Here is a 20985-nt window from a genome sequence, read left to right as displayed (position 1 = left end):
CGCGGGCCGGACGCCCAGCGGGGAGCTCCCAGACGGGGTCCACTTCAACGACCCCCGGTACCCTCCCCTCCCGCCGTGAGCGGAAGGGGGACGCGGCCGCTGGCAAGGGGGCGGAGTCCATAAAAAGGTCTGGCCCGCCCCCTCCCAAAAAAAGACCTAGCCGGTGGCGGCGTCTCCGGGGAGTCGTCTTCCTGCCCCGCCCCTCCGCCCCCTGGCTCCTTAAAGGCGCAGGCCTCCAATCGGGCTCCCGCCGCCACCATCTCCTGGGCCGCCGTGGGAGAATCCCTTTAACCTGGGAGAGAACTTTCACTTTGCTACGTTGAACCTGTTGACGGAGCCCGGGTCAGTCCCGCGAGCTCCTTCCTCTATTTCAAATATGCATTGACTTAACCCAGCTGGAACAGAGCCTGGGACGTGGAAGGGGCTCTGTGGGGCCTTCCACACTAGATAAATGTAATAGCTAAGAGATCCACCCACCCAATGTGCCTCCAGAACCCAATAACTCATCCAACCTTTTAGTATAAGAAAAGATGAGCCTGATGTGAGGGGTATCCTTGGTAGTGGGGGAGAGACCTGGACTAGGAGTCTGCACACCTGGGTTCTAGTCCTAGCTGGGCCACCTACCTGCAGGGTGTTCTCAGACGCTTACCTGTGCCTCTCTGGGGACAGTTGTAGTAGGAGTGTGCAAACAAAGACTTATCCAAAGGGAAAGGGGTGTTGGGAGACGCAGAGTTAACTCAGGCCCAGCCCCCGAGGGCTTTGCGAAGACAGAGCAACCTCCTCAAGATAGGCATATCTACCAATCCTAGGAGGAGACAAAGGTGCCAGAGGCTCCTGACCCCAGGAAGCCCTTAAAGGTGTCTAACTCTTCCAGCCACACTTCCAGGACACCAAAGCGCTGGACCAGTTCCAGGCTCTTGAGTATTGCACTCCAGGAACCCCCTAGACTGCCCTCTCCAATTGGCTCTGTTCTTTCTCTGAGAGTCCCAAGCCTCAACTCTGCTCCTTCAATGTGCATCACATTTTTTTCATCCCACTGGCAATCCGGAGCCTTTCCTGGACTCCCATTCCCAGCTTTTCTGTTAGAGCCGAGCACAGAGCCAGGCAGACAAGGGCTGGAGGACCAGGAGGCTGTTTGGAGACCAAGACAAAACAGCTCAGGACCTGGCTCCCACTTGGGGCAATAGGAGCAACAGGATCCCTGAAGACTATTAATGTGCAGACACCGGGCTCATGGGCTTTCTAGGCAACAGCTCCTCTATATTTCACAAGCCTGAGGGCAGGACTATTATCCTCTTTATATCTAGGAGGAAACAAAGGTTTAGAGCAGTGAAGCAAAGTGTTTCCTTTTCACAAAGTAAGTAGCAGAGCTGGGATTCAAACACAAGTCTAGTTGCTCTAATTTGAAGGAATCCAGAAGCCATAGAATCTGTCTCCCACCCGCCCCGCCGCAAACTCACAACCAAAATAATTCCACAGACATGGATGTGTCAGTCTGTTTATTAGAAATGACTGTTGGCCCCACTATGGAGCAGTAACTGACCGGGTGACAGAGGGTTAGGTGACTTATGAAAGCATGCTTAGGACGCTGTCTTTTGTGGGAGCTGAGCTGAGCCCAGCCTGGTTATCCAAGCTGAGGGCAGGTAGTCTGGGAGAACTGAACTCAGCCAAGGAGCCAGAATTGCAGCATCAGGGCCAGGCTGAGCAGGAGACCCCCAATCCCATGAAGCATCTCGCCAGCATTTACATGCATGACTGCAGCATAGAACCTCGCCACTTCCTCATTGGGGTTGCCCTGGGCTGAGTCAAACCACATCTGGATGCAGCGGCCGCTCCCTCGGCTGTAGTTGCTGACCTTGTATGAGTGACTCCAGAGGCCCTCACAAAGGGCGACTGGAGTGGGGAAGTAGGACTCAAAGGTGAGGCAGAGGGCCCCAGCTGGGCACTTGTTAACTCCTTCAGGGAGAGACATGGTGGACACAGACATTCAGCCCCTGGGCCCAAAGCTCACTTCTCACCACCCCCAGAAATCTTCACCCCACCCCAAATCCTGGAGGATATTCCAAACCCCACCTCAATCTCCTTTTTCCTAACCCCACCTCAATCGCCCTCACCTGAGGTCCAGTCCCATCCTCTGTGCCAGTTACTCTTGCAGGTGTGGGAGGTGTGACAATCCTCCCACCAGCGCTGACAGTCCTCTTTGCATAAGGGCACATCCAGGAAGCGTTCTTTGCGCCAGCTCTGATTCACCTGGGTGGGAAGTGGGGCGGCAGGGCTCCTCTCAGCCAGGGATGCTGGCAGCCATCGCCTTGAAGTGATGGAGGGGGATGGCAGTCTGCTGGGGTGGGTCTGGGGGAGACACGCTACCTGCCGGATCCAGGGGCCCAGGTTGGGTGAGCACTCATAGAGACAGGTGTCCTGGATAAAGTGGCGCTTGCATGCGGGCTCCATCTTACCACAGTGGTCCCAGTTAAAGTTGTACAGGCGGGAGGTGTCCTTGTGCAGCTCCTGGCTGGTGTTGGCCGTGCAGCAGGCATTCTTCTTCCAGGGACTGCACTGTGTGGGGAAGGCACAGGACTAAGCGCCATACCCTCCTCCTCCTGCCACCTCCTGTCTCTCCCCCATTTGGTTCTTACTCCTCTGCCCTAAGCAGGTTGCCCTGGGAACACTCACTGTGATGGACCCTCTGTCCTAGGCCTCCAGGAACCCCTTTCTTGGAGGAAACACAATTACAACCATGTGATCAGGGGACTGTGGGAGCCCAGGGAAACCCTGTCTTGAAAGTAGTAGCTATCATTAATGAGGCACGTAACACTTCATAAAAAGTCCTTTCACATATTCATTTAAAAATTATTGAGCACCTACTTTATGCCAGTCATGCTTATAGATGCTGGGAATACAGAAGAGAACAAATCAGACAGAAATATGTGTTCATGGAACTTTCATTCTGGTCAGAAGAGACAGACAGTAAGAACTAAATATATATATGTATATATAGTATGTCAGGATATGATAAATGATATGGGAAAAGTTAGAGCAGGAAATGGTAATGTGGAATTGCTGAAATTTTAAATAGGTTAGGAAACACCTCATTGATAGGTGACATTTTGAGCAAAGGAAGAGAGGGAGCGAGCCATGCAGTAATGGAGTTTGAATACATTTATTCTTCTTGGCATGTAGTAAGATCTGTGTCCCCAGTGGCTAGGTCAGTGCCAGACGCATAGTAGGCCCATGAAAATATTTGCTGGAAAAAGTAAGCAAAAGCCAGGCTGGGCGTGGTGGCTCGTGGCTGTAATCCCAGCACTTTGGGAGGCTGAGGCATGTTCCTGAGGTCAGGAGTTTGAGACCAACCTGGCCAACATGGTGAAACCTCATCTCTGGTAAAAATACAAAAAAATTAGCCAGGCATGGTGGCGGGTGCCTGTAGTCCCAGCTACTTGGTAGGCTGAGGCAGGAGAATCACTAGAACCCTGGAGGCAGAGGCTGCAGTGAGCTGAGATCACACCATTGCACTCCAGCCTGGGTGACAGAGTGAGACTCCTTCTCAAAAAAAAAAAAAAGAGTAGGCAAAAGCCCTACTTTTTAAATCTATCTCTATCTTACATATAGGCACATCATATTCTCACAAGATTGTAATCTAGACTGGGTTTTCCAGGACTGCAAATACCACGAAATAGAAGGTTGTACTATGTGTTTTGTTCTACTAGAATTATTCACTATTTTAGAAAAGTATGACATCAACAGCAACATTGCTTATATTATAGTATCTTGGAATGTTTAAGTCACCAATAGAATATACTTGTATCAGTCTTCATTTGTAGCTCCCCATTCATAATGATTTTATGACAAAAGCAAGCATGTGCTATTTCTTAATGCCTTCTAATGTAGTCATACCAGAGAACTGACATATTGAAATATGTATTATTTTATTACAAGTTACTTTCTGTGTGTTTCTCCTTTATATTACAGAGCATTATGTTGATATTTGCAAAAATTATGCATACAAATAGGTTCTTTGAATTTCATTGCAGGATAGAAAAAATAATCTAAAAAAAATCTGTCATAAAAGGGAGACATTGAATCTAATAGGGTTGCAATCCACTGGCATACATGTATATAGACTGTGTGAATGTCTAGCCCCTGTGCCTCAAATTACAGCCAGAAGGGCCTCCTCCTCTTCTCCCTTGGCACTCCATGGAACTGGCATTTAGTGAGGGTGGGAAAGGCCAGCGCTTCCCTAGTCTGTCGCCCGCCAAAGGAGGAGCCTAACCCAGTTATATTCCTACCCCTCCACAGGGCCTTCCTGTCCAGCTCCTTTGTGGGCCCATGTGCTTCTGTGAGCCTCATTTCCACTTACTTGTGTAATGTGGAGAATATCATCTACCTACATCAAAGAACCCCTGGAAATATGAAATTTTAGACAAAAAACACATGACAATTGGCAGGTGCCCATCGAATGACGACTCAATATTATTGCCAACATGGTATCTACCTCTGGGGAGGGCCCCCCTAAAATCACCTCTCTACTCTTCCTACTCCACCTTCATCTTCTCCCACAGCAAAAATTCAGGGTGTGGAGGTATCTGACCCCTCAATCCCTCTCCCACCATCCTGACTTTCTCCTCCCTTTTAGAACCAGCCCCCTCCTTAGTAGAGGCACACTCCAGCCATACTTGGTCATGCAGCTTGTCCTCAGGACCTGGCTTTGTCTTGTGGTGCTTGGCATCCATACAGACATTGAGGAGATCACTCCTGTCCTGGGCACTGCACATGGTGGCTACCCAGACCAGAAGCAGCAGAAGTGACATCCATTTCCAGGCCGTGTCTCTCTGTCCCTGCAGGGGGAGCTAGGGTAGGGAAACCAAATCCTGAGGGGAAAGGGCTCCAGGCTGGGAGCCCATTCACCTCCTGCCTCAGTCTCCCCATCCCTACAGTGGCAAATGAGGTCAGACCCTGTTCCTTCAATGCTGGGGCCCTGAAGCTCCCTGAGGCTAGGGTAGAGAGGGTTGACCAGGAGGGCTCCCTCGCCCCCAGGCTTTAAGGGCTTAGGAGAACTGGCATTAGTGAGTTGAACTCTGGGGGAGTCTTCCCAATTTGGAGGAGATACTTTGTGCCCTCATCTTTTCTCTAGGCTTTATCTATGACAAGTAATTAAATTCTTCAGACCTATGCCCTGCTTCCCTGAACAGAGCCAGGGACACATAATGTCTGTCCAGCAAGGGCTCTGTGGTTAGATGCTGGATCACCTGGGGTCTTGTGCCAGCTTAGAAACCAGGTTAGCCCTGGGGAAGGCAGTGACCCAGCTCTGCTGAGTTCTCAGATCAGCATAAGGATCAAGTGACAGAACCCACAGGATGGTGTTTGGTTAAATGATGCAGAAATGGAAAGAGCAGTGTTTTTAAGTAGTTTTGCTTCCTCAGACTTTTTCCTTCCCTTTTCTCTGAAAGCCATTTTCCTTTCCAGCCTCCTCAGCTGTCTCTGGGCTAATGCAGCAGACCTCACTTTACCTCTCAAAAAACAAATACAGATGAGAATGATATAGGCTGGGGGTGGGGCAAGGTGAGGAGGGGGTGAGGAAAAGACGACATATGGAGTACAGTGTACACTGCTCTGGTGGCGGGTGCACTAAAATCTCAGAAATCACCACTGAAGAACTTATCCATGTAACCAAAACCACCTGTAAAACGATAGAAGTTTAAAAAATTAAAAATAAATTTTTTAAAAATGCAGAGAGCCCCTTAGATCTGAGAGACAACATGAAAGCTTCCCACGTTGGAGCAGCCAGACCAGCACTTGGTATCCTGGAAGGCACTCAACAACAGGAGCAGCCCTCACCTCCTCTGTTCATTGCTGCCCGTGTCCCCACCTCCAGCCATTACAGAGCTGTCCCTTTGGGCTCTGTCACTACAGAGTGGATAATGGAGACTGCTTCCTCTCCCTCTCTGGTAAAGGTCCCTCCAAAAACTTACTGCCCATGGCTCTACATTTAGTGTCAAGTCTTCCCTCTTCCAATTTCTTCCCCTTCAAGTTGCCTTCCCCACAGGAGCCAGCATGAGCTTACTAAAGAAAGATGGGGCCAGGCACGGTGGCTCACGCCTGTAATCCCAACACTTTGGCCGAGGTGGGCAGATCACGAGGTCAAGAGTTCGAGACCAGCCTGACCAACATGATGAAACCCCGTCTCTACTAAAAATACAAAAATTAGCCAGGCATGGTGGCAGGCACCTGTAAACCCCACTACTCGGGAGGCTTAGGCAGGAGAGTCTCTTGAACCCAGAAGGCAGAGGTTGCAGTGAGCCAAGATTGCACCACTGCACGCCAGCCTGGGTGACAGAGCGAGACTCCACCACAAAAAATACAGTACAATACAATACAATACAATACAATACAGAAAGAAAGGTCTGTTCCTCCCCTCTGCACAAACCCTCCAAGTCTCCCCACTGCCCTTGTCAACCTTCCCTCCTTTTGGCATCTTGCCTGAACCTCCATTGCTGCTGGGAGCATACACGGCTGTGTCTGAGTTGGCCTCTCTCTAAGTGGGTAATAGATCCAGGCCCCTAGGCTGTCCCCACAACTTCTGTCTTCAGTACAGGGTAGACAATGCACTCTGGTAAGCACAGAGTGAAATCTCCCCACTTAGCTATTCTCCTTCCTCTCTTCCTTCCCTTCCAGACCCCACCCCCTTCAAGGCTCCCTGAGTCTGTCCGTTTAGTCATTCCTGTTTGCATTCATCTCCTTACTTGTTAATTTACTCATTCCAGCATCCACACATTCAACTTTCATCAAAATCTAGAGAATTGCTCATCACCGGGGGCATCTGGATTTTGTAGGTACTCCAAGTGGTTCTTAGGATAAGGCCAGCTCGATGGAGATAAGGTCGGGTGGAGACAAACCCAGGCTTTAGGGTCAGGCCAATGGGACCCAGTGAGAGCTCCATCTCTTGCACAACCTTGGGGAAAGTTACTGGACCTTACTGTGCTTCAGTTTGCTCACTAGAAAATTGTTCAGAATTGTATAGGGAAAAGCCTGGCACATACTGAATAGGCTTAAGTGACAACTATCGGGTTAATTTACGGGCAGCTAGGTGGACATAGGTAGAAGCTGAGGTATAGGCCAGGCACAGTGGCTCACGTCAGTAATCCCAGCACTTTGGGAGGCTGAGGCGGGCAGATCACTTGAGGTCAGAAGTTCGAGACCACCCTGGCCAACATGGTAAAACCCTGTCTCTACTAAAAACACAAAAATTAGTGGGGCGTGGTGCTGTGCACGCGCCTGTAATCCCAGCTACTTGGGAGGCTGAGGCACAAGAATTGTTTGAACCCTGGAGGCAGAGGTTGCAGTGAGCTGAGATCACACCACTGCACTGTGGCCTGGGTGACACAGCGAGACTTCATCTCAAATTAAAAAAAAAAAAAAAGAAGAAGTTGAGGTATAGAAGTCAAGGGTTACAGAAAAATTAAAATTGTCTCAAATCTGTTGAACAGCAATATATTACCATCTGGCATTTCTGAAAACATAATTAAGCAATTTTCGATGGCCTTTTTAAAACTGTGGTAAAAACACACATGCCATACAATGTGCCATCTTAACCATTTCTAACGGTACAGTTCAGCAATGTTAAATATATTCATACTGTTTGCAATCAATCTTGGAAACTTTTTCATCCTGCAAAACTGAGACTCTATATTCATTAAACAATTCCCCATTTTCCCTTTCCCCAGCCCCTGCCAACCACCATTCTACTTTCTGTCTCTGTGATGTGGACTAGTGTACTATAAGCAAGTTCCTTGTCTAAGTGGAATCACCCAATATTTGTCTTTTTGTGACCGGCTTATTTCTCTAAGCATAATGTCCCTAAGATTTGTCCATGTTGTGAGGCGTATCAGAATTTAATTCCTTTTTTTTTTTTTTTTTTTTGAGACGGACTCTCTCTTGCTCTGTTGCCGAGGCTGGAGTGCAGTGGCTGGATCTTGGCTCACTGTAAGCTCCGCCTCCTGGGTTTACGCCATTCTCCTTCCTCGGCCTCCCCAGTAGCTGGGACTACAGGCGCACGCCACCTCGCCCAGCTAGTTTTTTTGTATTTTTTAGTAGAGACGGGGTTTCACCGGGTTAGCTAGGATGGTCTCGATCTCCTGACCTCGTGATCCGCCCGTCTCGCCCTCCCAAAGTGCTGGGATTACAGGCTTGAGCCACTGCGCCCGGCCTTTTAATTCCTTTTTAAGGGTAGGTAATATTTCATTATATGTATGTACCACATTTCCTTTATTTATTCATCTATCAATGGACTTTTGGGTTGCTTCCACTTCTTGGCTATCATGAAGAATACTGCTATGAAAATGGGCATATAAATATGTCTTCAAGACCTTTCTTTCAATTCTTTTTGGTATCTATTCAGAAGTGAAATTGCTGGATTATATAGTAATTCTATATTTAATTTTTGAACAGCTGCCCCACTGTTTTCCATAGTGGCCACACCATTTTACATTTCCATCAGCAGTGCACAAAGGTTCCAATTTCTCCACATCCTCACCAACACGTATTTTCTGTTTTGGGAGTTTTGGGTTTATAGTAGCCATTATATTGAGTGTGAGATGATATCTCATTGTGACTTTGATTTACATTTCTCTAATGATTAGTGATATTGAGCATCTTTTCCCATGCTTGTTAGCCATTTGTATATCTTCTTTGGAGAAATGTCTATGCAAGTCCTTTGCCTATTTTAAAAAGTGGGTTTTCTTTTTGTTGAGTTGTAGTAGTCTTTTATGTATTCTGAATTCACCCTTTATCAGGTATATGATTTGCAAATATTTTCTCCCATTCTGTATGTTGCCTGTTGATTATCCTTTGATGGACAGAAGTTTTTAATTTTGATGTAGTCCAGTTACCTATTTTTACTTTTGTTTCCTGTGCTATTGGTGTCATATTCAAGATCTCATTGTCTAACTCAATGTCGTGAAACTCTTTGCCTAGGTTTTCTTCAAAGGCTTTCATCATTTTTGCTTTTATGTTTATTTGAGTCATGGATCTATTTTGAGTTGCTTTTAATATTGTATAAAAATGTGTTTATACAAATGTATTACACCTGTGTAAAGCTGTAAGATAAAGGTCCAACTTTTTTTTTTTTTTTTGCATATGAATATCCAGTTGTGTCCCAGCACCATTTGTTGAAGACTATTCTTTTCCCCATGTTTTAATACCCTTGTCAAAAACCTGGACTCTCAGTTCGATTCCACTGATGTATGTCTCTCCTCATGTCACTACCATGCTGTCTTGATGATTGTAGATTTGTAGCAAGTTGTGAAAGTGAAAAGTGTTATTTCTTCAATTTTTTTCTTTTTTAAGATTGCTTTGGCTATTTTGGATCTCTTTCATGTCCATATGAATTTTAGAATCAGGTTGTCAATTTCTTTTTTTTGTTTGTTTGTTTTTGAGACGGAGTCTCGCTCTGTCGCCCGGGTTGGAGTGCAGTGGCGAGATCTCAGCTCACTGCAAGCTCCGCCTCCTGCGTTCCCGCCATTCTCCTGCCTCAGCCTCCCGGGTGGCTGGGACTACAGGTGCCCGCCACCTCGCCCGGCTAGTTTTTTTGTATTTTTTAGTAGAGACGGGGTTTCTCCGGGTTAGCCAGGATGGTCTCTATCTCCTGGCCTCGTGATCGGCCCGTCTCGGCCTCCCAAAGTGCTGGGATTACAGGCTTGAGCCACCGTGCCCGGCCGAATGGAATCATATTCTTGAATTCATTTTCGTATTTGTTCACTGCTAGTTTATAAAAATACAATTGATTTTTGTATTTTCATCTGACATCCTGAAACTTGTTGAATTCATTTAGTGGTAGTGATATTGTTTTTATGAATTCCTCAGAATTTTCTGTGTACAATATCATATCATCTATGAATAAAAATAGTTTCACTTCTTGCTTTCCAATTTGGATACCTTTTATTTCTTTCTTCTTGAATAATAGCCGTAGCTACAACCTTCAGTACAATGTTAAATAGACATGGTGAGAGTACATATCCCTTTCTTATTCCTGATCTTAGGGTGAAAACCTTTCACCATTGAATACGATGTTATGTGTTTTTTTCAGAGATGCTCTTCATTGGGTTTTGGGTTGAGTTCTCTTCTACTTCTAGTTTGTTCAGCGTTTGTTTAATCATTAAAGGATATTCAATTTTGTCAAATAAGATTTTCTTCACTAATTGAGATGATCACGTGGTTTTTGTCCTTTATTCTAATAATATGGTGAACATCAATTGATTTTGCGATGCTAAACCAACTTCCATTCCTGGAATAAATCCTGTTTGGTAATAGTGTATACTTTTGACATGTTGCTGGATTCAGTTTACTAATATTTGGTTAAGAAGATTTACATCTTAATTCATAAGGAATATTGATCTGTTTTCTTTTCTTGTGGTATCTGTGTCCGATTTTATAACAGGGTAATACTGGCTCATATAATACAACTTATAGAATGAGTTGAGAAATATTTCCTCCTTTTATTTTTTGAAAGAGTGTGTGAAGGATTGGTGTGAATTGTTCTTTAAACATTGGAGCCAGGCGCGGTGGTTCATGCCTGTCATCCCAGCACTTTGAAAGGCAGAGGTGGGAGAATCACTTGAGCTCAGGAGTTCGAGACCAACCTGGGAAACCTTGTCTCTACTAAAAATAAAAAAAAAATAGCCAGGCATGGTGGCATGCACCTGTAATCCCAGTTACTTGGGAAGTTGAAGTGAAAGGATTGCTTGAGCCCAAGAGGTTGAGGCTGCAGGAAGCTGTGATCATGCCACTGCACTCCAGCCTGGGTGACAGAGTGAGACCTTGTCTTTAAAATAAATAAAATAAAATAAAATAAAATAAAATAAAATAAATAAATAAATAAATAATAAGTAACATTTTATAGAAACTACCACTGAGGCCATCTGGGTCTGAAATTTTCTTTGTGGGAAATTTTAAAATTACTAACTCAACCTCTTTACTTGTCACAGGTCTATTCGTATTCTTTACTTCTTGTGTTATCTTTGGTAGTTTGTGACTTTGTAGCAATTTGTTCATTTTATTGGTGTTATCTAATATGTTGCATACAATTTTTTATACTATTCCCTTATAATCCTTTATATTTCTGTAAGGTCAGTACTGATCTTCCCTTTGTCATTTCTGATTTTATTGATTTGATTCTTCTCTCCTTTTTTCTTGATCAATCTAGCTTAAGCTCATCAGTTTTGTTGATCTTTTTAAAGAACTAACTTGATTTTGTTGATTTTTGGTGTTTTTCTATCCTCTATTCCATTTATTTTGGCTCTAATCTTTATTATTTCCTTCTTTTTCCTAGTTTATTTTGCTCATCTTTTTCTGTTTTGTTTTGTTTTGAGACAGGGTCTCACTCTGTCACCCAGGCTGGATTGCCATCTCAGCTCACTGCAACCTCCATCTCCCAGGCTCAAGCAATTCTCCTACCTCAGGCTCCCAAGTATCTGGGACTACAGGTACACGCCACCACGCCTGGCCAATTTTTGTATTTCGGTGTTTCGCCATGCTGCCCAGGCTGGTCTTGAACTCCTGAGCGCAAGTGATTCACCTCGGTCTCCAAAAGTGTTGAGATTATAGGCATGAGCCACTGCGCCCAACCCTTTCTCTGTTTTTTTTCTTTTTTTTTTAAGGTAGTGGCTTATTGACTTAAGATTATTCTTCTTTTTCATATGACATTTACAAATCTAAATTTCTCTCCAAGCACTGTTTTAGTTACCTCTCATAGGTGTTGGTATTTTGTGTTTTCATTTCATTCATCTTAAAGCATTTTCTAATTTTCCTTGTGATTTACCCTTTAACTCACTGGTTATTTAGCAGTATATTTAATTTATACATATTTGTAAATTTCCTAAATGTTCTTTTCTTATTTTTTAATGTCATTCCATCGTGATCAGGGAAGATATTTTCTTCTGTTTCAATTATTTTTAATTTATTGATACCTTTTTTAATGGCTCAAAATATGATGTTCCATGTGTACTTGAGAAGAGTATTCTGCTGTTGTTTGGTTGGAGTGTTCTGTAGATATCTGATAGGTCTAGTTGGTTTATAGTGTTGTTCAGGTTCTCTACTGCCTAGTTTTTCTAAATACTACTGGTAGTGGGATATGGAAATCTTCAACTGTTATTGTTGAATAATATATTTCTCTCCTCAATTCTGTTATTTTTTGCTTCTTGTGTTTTGGGCTCTGTTGGTAGTTGCATTTATATTTATATTTGCTATGTCTTCTTGATGGATTGACCCTTTTATCATTTTTAAATGACTTCCTTTGTCTCTTAACAATTCTTGTCTTAAATTTCTTTGTCAATATCATTACATTACCTATACAGGTACAGGTACAAATTACACCTGTGTAGTAGAGACAAGGTCTCACTATGTTGCCCAGGCTGGTCTCAAACTCCTGAGCTCAAGTGATCCTCCTGCCTCAGCTCTCTAAAGTAAAATAATTTGTATTCTTTTTTTCTTTTTTCTTTTTTTTTTTTGAGATGGAGTCTCATTCTGTCGCCCAGGCTGGAGTGCAGTGGCCGGATCTTGGCTCACTGCAAGCTCCGCCTCCTAGGTTTATGCCATTCTCCTGCCTCAGCCTCCCGAGTAGCTGGGACTACAGGCGCCCGCCACCTTGCCCGGCTAGATTTTTGTATTTTTTAGTAGAGACGGGGTTTCACCTTGTTAGCCAGGATGGTCTCGATCTCCTGACCTCGTGATCCGCCCGTCTCGGCCTCCCAAAGTGCTGGGATTACAGGCTTGAGCCACCACACCCGGCCAAAATAATTTGTATTCTTAACAAAGTGCTGTAGCTTTACTCGTTTTAACTAGATTTTCTTTCAACTTTTTTTTTTTTGAGGCAGAGTTTCCCTCTTGTTGCCCAAGCTTGAGCGCCATGGTGCGATCTCAGCTCACTGCAACCTGCACCTCCTGAGTTCAAGCAATTCTCCTGCCTCAGCCTCCCAAGTAGCTAGGATCTTTCAACCTTTATCTAGAGATATAAAGTTGATTTACCTACTGCCATTATAGTATTTAAATATTTTGAATTTGACAACATACTTTTTTTTTTTTTTTTTGGAGACAGAGTCTTGCTCTGTCACCCAGGATGGAGTGCAGTCTCATGATCTCAGCTAACTGCGACCTCCGCCTCCAGGGTTCAAGTGATTTTCCTACCTCAGCCCTCCAAATAGCTGGAATTACAGGCATGTGCCCAGCTAATTTTTGTGTTTTTAGTAGAGGCAGGGTTTCACCATGTTTGCCAGGCTGGTCTCAAACTCCTGATCTCAGGCGATCCACCTGCGTTGGCTGGGATTACAGGTGTGAGCCACCACATCAGGCCTGACAACGTACTTACTTTTACCAGTGAGTTTTATACTTTCATATATTTTCATGTTACTAAATTAACATCCTCTTCTTTAACTTAAATAACTCCCTTTAGCATTTTTCATAAGACAGATCTAGTGGTGATACATTCTCTCAGCTTTTGTTAGTCTGAGGAAGTCTTTATCATTCTCCCTTTTTGGGAGAGAGGGTTACTTGGTATTGTACTTGATTAAAATTTATTTTTCCTATGAGGATTTTGAATATGTTTGTCTACTTCTTTCTGGTTTGCAAGGTTTCTGCTGAAAACCCACTGATAATCTTATGGGTCTCCTTGCATGTAATATTTCACTTTTCCCTTGCTGCTTTCAAAACTCTCCCTTTGTCTTTAACTTTTGACAGTTTATGATGTGTCTCGATGCAGTTCTCTTTGGAATAATCTTATTTGATGTCCTTTGAGCTTCCTGGATCTGGATTTCTATTTCTTTCCCCAGGTTTGGGGGGTTTTCTGCCATTATTTCTTTGAATATGTTTTCTAGCCCTTTCTCTTTGTTTTCTCCTTTTGACATACTGATAATGTGTATGTTGTTATGCTTAATGGTGCTCCATAAGTGTCTTAAATTATCCTCACTCTTTTTTTATTATTTTTTCCTTTTTGGTCCTCAGATTTTGTAATTTGCAGTAACCTGTCTTCAGATTCACTTTTTTTTTTCCTACTTGATCTAGTTTACTATTGAACCCCTCTATTGAATTTTTCATTTCAGTTACAGTATTCTTCAGCTCTATTATTTACTTTTTAAATACTTCCTGTCTCTTTATTGAAATTGTCAGTTTGTTCTTACATTGTTCCCCTGACCTCAGTAAGCATCTCCATGATCATTATTTTGAATTCTCTATCAGGTAAATCACATATCTCCACTTCACTCAGGTCAGTTTCTGGATATTCTTCTTGTTCTTTTAGTTAGAACATATTCCTCTATTTCTTCATTTTCCTTGACTCTCTGTGTTGGTTTCTGCACATAAGATAAAATAACTATCTGTGTTAGTCTGTTTTCATACTGCTATAAAGAACTTCCCAAGACTGGGTAACTTATAAAGGAAAGAGGTTTAATTGACTCAAAGTTCAGCATGGCTGGGTAGGCCTCAGGAAACTTACAATCATGGCTGAAGGCGAAGAGGAAGCAAGGCACCTTCTTCACAAGGCGGCAGGAAGGAGAAGTGCCAAGCAAAGGGGGAGGAGCCCCTTATAAAACCATCAGATCTCCTGAGAAGTCACTCATTATCACAAGAACAGCATGGGGGAAACTGCCCCCATGATTCAGTTACCTCTACCTCATCTCTCCCTTGACTCATGGGAATTATAAGGATTATACTTCAAGATGAGATTTGGCTGGGGACACAAAGCCTGACCATATCACTATCTCTCTCAGTCTGGTCCGACTGGCCTCATGTAAAAGAAGGCTCTCACCTATCTCTCTGACCAGAGATTTTAAGGTACCTTTCAAGTCTTTGTGTTTGTCCAGGCCTCTATTCTGTTTTTGGTGGTCCCCTGGAGTTTATGTCATATCATTTCAGTATTCTCAGACCAGGAAGGCAGGAGCCAGACTCTCTAGGTGTAGCTGGAAATGTTGGAGTGTTGGGTGTGTGTTTCAGTTACTTCTATCTTTATGGTAAAGCTGAATAAAGGTGTCTATCTCCCATTCTGTCTGCACTAAGCTGAGGAGATCTGTGGCAAATGCCTATGCTAACATCCAGGTTGCGCCTTCTGATCCTGGGGAAATAGCTGTTGGAAGCATGCCTATTATATGTTCACCTCTTCATTTTCTGTGGTCTCAGCCCACCCAGGAATGCAAAGCATCGTTAACTTCAAGAGCTAGGTCATTAAGGAGACAGTCCCCAGGGTTGGAGCCATAGAAGTTGTGGCACTCAGTGCATGGCCAAGCTCCTTCCTGGAAGAATGAGTAGACCTGGATTTATTTAAGGGGTGAGCCAGAGGAAAGTTTCATGAAATTCCCTTGCTAAAGCTGTAATAGGGCTATTGTTTGTTTGCTCCATGATCTCCCTGGTGCAAGTTTCTTAGCTGTTAGGTCATCAAGTAGCCACTGGAAGTGTACTGTGAGCCCCTTCTGGAGAGAAAATGGGAACTAGATGTTCCCTCCCCTTTTCTCAATTGTTCCAAAGGAGCATAGCCCTAGAACTGTTTGTGCACCAATTTAAAACGATCTCTTTGTTCTGTGATCTAGAAAGACTCACATATGGCTGGGCGCAGTGGCTCATGACTGTAATCCCAACACTTTGGGAGGTCAAGGCAGGCGGATCATTTGAGGTCAGGAGTTCGAGATCAACCTGACCAACATGGTAGAACCCCGTCTCTACTAAAAATGCAAAAAAAAGGCAAGATGGCCAAATAGGAACAGCTCCAGTCTCCAACTCCCAGCACGAGCGACACAGAAGACTGGTGATTTCTGCATTTTCAACTGAGGTACTGGGGTCATCTCACTGGGGAGTGCCAGACAATCGGTGCTGGTCAGCTGCTGCAGCCCAACCAGTGAGAGCTGAAGCAGGGCGAGGCATTGCCTCACCTGGGAAGCGCAAGGGGGAAGGGAATCCCTTTTCCTAGCCAGGCGAACTGAGACACACAACACCTGGAAAATCGGGTAATCCCACCCCAATACCGCGCTTTAAGCAAACAAGCACACCAGGAGATTATACCCACACCTGGCCAGGAGGGTCCCACGGCCATGGAGCCTCCCTCATTGCTAGCACAGCAGTCTGCGATCTAACCGCAAGGCAGCAGCGAGGCTGGGGGAGGGGCGCCCGCCATTGCTGAGGCTTAAGTAGGTAAACAAAGCCGCTGAGAAGCCTGAACTGGGTGGAGCTCACAGCAGCTCAAGGAAACCTGCCTGTCTCTGTAGACTCCACCTCTGGGGACAGGGCACAGCTAAAAAACAACAGGGGAAGCAGCAGAGGCCTGTGCAGACGCGAACGACTCTGTCTGACAGCTTTGAAGAGAGCAGTGGATCTCCCAACACGGAGGTTGAGATCTGAGAACGGACAGACTGCCTGCTCAAGTGGGTCCCTGACCCCTGAGTAGCCTAACTGGGAGACATCCCCCACTAGGGGCAGTCTGACACCCCACACCTCACAGGGTGGAGTACACCCCTGAGAGGAAGCTTCCAAGTAAGAATCAGACAGGTACACTCGCTGTTCAGCAATATTCTATCTTCTGCAACTTCTGCTGCTGATACCCAGGCAAACAGGGTCTGGAGTGGACCTCAAGCAATCTCCAACAGACCTACAGCTGAGGGTCCTGACTATTAGAAGGAAAACTATCAAACAGGAAGAACACCTATACCAAAACCCCATCAGTACGTCACCATCATCAAAGACCAGAGGCAGATAAAACCACAAAGATGGGGAAGAAGCAGGGCAGAAAACCTGGAAATTCAAAAAATAAGAGCGCATCTCCCCCTGCAAAGGAGTGCAGCTCATCGCCAGCAACAGATCAAAGCTGGTCAGAGAATGACTTTGACGAGATGAGAGAAGAAGGCTTCAGTCCATCAAACTTCTCAGAGCTAAAGGAGGAATTACGTACCCAGCGCAAAGAAACTAAAAATCTTGAAAAAGAGTGGAAGAATTGATAGCTAGAATAATTAATGCAGAGAAGGTCATAAACGAAATGACAGAGATGAAAACCATGACACGAGAAATACGTGACAAATCCACAAGCTTCAGTAACTGACTCGATCAACTGAAAGAAAGAGTATCAGCGATTGAGGATCAAATGAATGAAATGAAGCAAGAAGAGAAACCAAAAGAAAAAAGAAGAAAAAGAAATGAACAAAGCCTGCAAGAAGTATGGGATTATGTAAAAAGACCAAATCTACGTCTGATTGGGGTGCCTGAAAGTGAGGGGAAAATGGAACCAAGTTGGAAAACACTCTTCAGGATATCATCCAGGAGAACTTCCCCAACCTAGTAGGGCAGGCCAACATTCAAATTCAGGAAACACAGAGAACACCACAAGATACTCCTCCAGAAGAGCAACTCTAAGACACATAATTGCCAGATTCACCAAAGTTGAAATGAAGGAAAAAATCTTAAGGGCAGCCAGAGAGAAAGGTCGGGTTACCCACAAAGGAAGCCCATCAGACTAACAGCAGACCTCTCGGCAGAAACTCTACAAGCCAGAAGAGAATGGGGGCCAATATTCAACGTTCTTAAAGAAAAGAATTTTAACCCAGAATTTCATATCCAGCCAAACTAAGTTTCATAAGTGAAGGAGAAATAAAATCCTTTACAGATAAGCAAATGCTTAGAGATTTTGTCACCACCAGGCCTGCCTTACAAGAGACCCTGAAGGAAGCCCTAAACATGGAAAGGAACAACCGGTACCAGCCATTGCAAAAACATGCCAAAATGTAAAGACCATCGAGGCTAGGAAGAAACTGCATCAACTAACGAGCAAAATAACCAGTTAATATCATAATGACAGGATCAAGTTCACACATAACAATATTAACCTTAAATGTTAATGGACTAAATGCTCCAATTAAAAGACACAGGCTGGCAAACTGGATAGAGTCAAGACCCATCAGTCTGCTGTATTCAGGAGACCCATCTCACATGCAGAAACATACATAGGCTCAAAATAAAGGGATGGAGGAAGATCTACCAAGCAAATGGAGAACAAAAAAAAGCAGGGGTTGCAATCCTAGTCTCTGATAAAACAGACTTTAAACCATCAAAGATCAAAAGAGACAAAGAAGGCCATTACATAATGGTAAAGGGATCAATTCAACAGGAAGAGCTAACTATCCTAATATATATGCACCCAATACAGGAGCACCCAATTCATAAAGCAAATCCTTAGAGACTTACAAAGAGACTTAGACTCCCATACAATAATAATGGGAGACTTCAACACTCCACTGTCAACATTAGACAGATCAACGAGACAGAAAGTTATAAAGGATATCCAGGAATTGAACTCATCTCTGCACCAAGTGGACCTAATAGACATCTATAGAACTCTCCATCCCAAATCAACAGAATATACATTCTTCTCAGCACCACATCGCACTTATTCCAAAATTGACCACATAATTGGAAGTAAAGCACTCCTTAGCAAATGTACAAGAACAGAAATTATAACAAACTGTCTCTCAGACCACAGGGCAATCAAACTAGAACTCAGGACTAAGAAACTCAATCAAAACCGCTCAACTACATGGAAACTGAACAACCTGCCCTGAATGACTACTGGGTACATAACGAATGAAGGCAGAAATAAAGATGTTCTTTGTAACCAATGAGAACAATGATACAACATACCAGAATCTCTGGGACACATTTAAAGCAGTGTGTAGAGGGAAATTTATAGCACTAAATGCCCACAAGAGAAAGCTGGAAAGATCTAAAATGGACACTCTAACATCACAATTAAAAGAACTGGAGAAGCAAGAGCAAACACATTCAAAAGCTAGCAGAAGGCAAGAAATAACTAAGATCAGAGCAGAACTGAAGGAGATAGAGACACAAAAAACCCTCCAAAAAATCAATGAATCCAGGAGCTGGTTTTTTGAAAAGATCAACAAAATTGACAGACCGCTAGCAAGACTAATAAAGAAGAAAAGAGAGAGGAATCAAATAGACGCAATAAAAAATGATAAAGGGGATATCACCACGGACCCCACAGAAATACAAACTACCATCAGAGAATACTATAAACACCTCTACGCAAATCAACTAGAAAATCTAGAAGAAATGGATAATTTCCTGGACACTTACACTCTTCCAAGCCTAAACCAGGAAGAAGTTGAATCCCTGAATAGACCAATAGCAGGCTCTGAAATTGAGGCAATAATTAATAGCCTACCAACCAAAAAAAGTCCAGGACCAGATGGATTCACAGCTGAATTCTACCAGAGGTACAAGGAGGAGCTGGTACCATTCCTTCTGAAACTATTCCAATCAATTGAAAAAGAGGGAATCCTCCCTAACTCATTTTATGAGGCCAACATCATCCTGATACCAAAGCCTGGCAGAGACACAACAAAAAAGAAAATTTAGACCAATATCCCTGATGAACATCGATGCAAAAATCCTCAATAAAATACTGGCAAACCGGATTCAGCAGCACATCAAAAAGCTTATCCACCATGATCAAGTGGGCTTCATCCCTGGGATGCAAGGCTGGTTCAACATTCGCAAATCAATAAACGTAATCCAGCATATAAACAGAACCAAAGACAAGAACCACATGATTATCTCAATAGATGCAGAAAAGGCTTTTGACAAAATTCAACAGCCCTTCATGCTAAAAACGCTCAATAATTCGGTATTGATGGAACGTACCTCAAAATAATAAGAGCTATTTATGACAATCCCACAGCCAATATCATACTGAATGGGCAAAAACTGGAAAAATTCCCTTTGAAAACTGGCACAAGACAGGGATGCCCTCTCTCACCACTCCTATTCAACATAGTCTTGGAAGTTCTGGCTAGGGCAATCAGGCAAGAGAAAGAAATCAAGGGTATCCAGTTAGGAAAAGAAGAAGTCAAATTGTCCCTGTTTGCAGATGACATGATTGTATATTTAGAAAACCCCATTGTCTCAGCCCAAAATCTCCTTAAGCTGATAAGCAACTTCAGCAAAGTCTCAGGATACAAAATCAATGTGCAAAAATCACAAGCATTCTTATACACCAGTAACAGACAAACAGAGAGCCAAATCATGAATGAACTTCCATTCACAATTGCTTCAAAGAGAATAAAATACCTAGGAATCCAACTTACAAGGATGTAAAGGACCTCTTCAAGGAGAACTACAAACCACTGCTCAGTGAAATAAAGAGGACACAAACAAATGGAAGAACATACCATGCTCATGGATAGGAAGAATCAATATCGTGAAAATGGCCATATTGCCCAAGGTTATTTATAGATTCAATGCCATCCCCATCAAGCTACCAATGAGTTTCTTCACAGAACTGGAAAAAACGGCTTTAAAGTTCATATGGAACCAAAAAAGAGCCCGCAATGCCAAGACAATCCTAAGTCAAAAGAACAAAGCTGGAGGCATCACACTACCTGACTTCAAACTACACTACAAGGCTACAGTAACCAAAACAGCATGGTAGTGGTACCAAAACAGAGATATAGACCAATGGAACAGAACAGAGTCCTCAGAAGTAATACCACACATCTACTGCCATCTGATCTTTGACAAACCTGAGAGAAACAAGAAATGGGGAAAGGATTCCCTATTTAATAAATGGTGCTGGGAAAATTGGCTAGCCATAAGTAGAAAGCTGAAACTGGATCCTTTCCTTACTCCTTATACGAAAATTAATTCAAGATGGATTAGAGACTTAAATGTTAGACCTAATACCATAAAAACCCTAGAAGAAAACCTAGGTAGTACCATTCAGGACATAGGCATAGGCAAGGACTTCATGTCTAAAACACCAAAAGCAATGGCAGCAAAAGCCATAATTGACAAATGGGATATGATTAAACTAAAGAGCTTCTGCACAGCAAAAGAAACTACCATCAGAGTGAACGGGCAACCTACAGAATGGGAGAAAATTTTTGCAATCTACTCATCTGACAAAGGGCTAATATCCAGAACTACAAAGAACTCAAACAAATTTACAAG

At 43.6% G+C, this 20985-nt stretch overlaps 1 protein-coding gene across 5 annotated transcripts in view; it reads right to left on the bottom strand.

The window, feature by feature from the left end:
• Positions 1–1491: 1491 nt before the first annotated feature.
• Positions 1492–20985, bottom strand: part of FOLR2 (folate receptor beta) — a 91321-nt gene continuing 71827 nt past the window's right edge. For 3 of the 5 annotated variants that reach the window (XM_033203871.1, XM_033203870.1, XM_033203872.1), the window contains exons 3-5: positions 2368–2556; positions 2115–2250; positions 1599–1956 (exon numbers count right to left, since the gene is read on the bottom strand). In XM_033203871.1, coding sequence (XP_033059762.1) covers positions 1664–1956; positions 2115–2250; positions 2368–2556 — 618 coding nt within the window. In that variant the 3' untranslated portion in view covers positions 1599–1663. Of the gene's footprint in view, positions 1957–2114; positions 2251–2367; positions 2557–4673; positions 4848–5969; positions 6070–6477; positions 6635–20985 lie in introns of those variants that run through there. The other 2 variants (XM_033203869.1, XM_033203873.1) reach the window with 2 other exon arrangements.

Source organism: Trachypithecus francoisi, unplaced genomic scaffold (assembly GCF_009764315.1).
Source record: "Trachypithecus francoisi isolate TF-2019V2 unplaced genomic scaffold, Tfra_2.0 Lachesis_group8, whole genome shotgun sequence".
Classification (NCBI taxonomy): domain Eukaryota; kingdom Metazoa; phylum Chordata; class Mammalia; order Primates; family Cercopithecidae; genus Trachypithecus; species Trachypithecus francoisi.
This window is presented reverse-complemented; position numbering and strand designations above follow the sequence as displayed.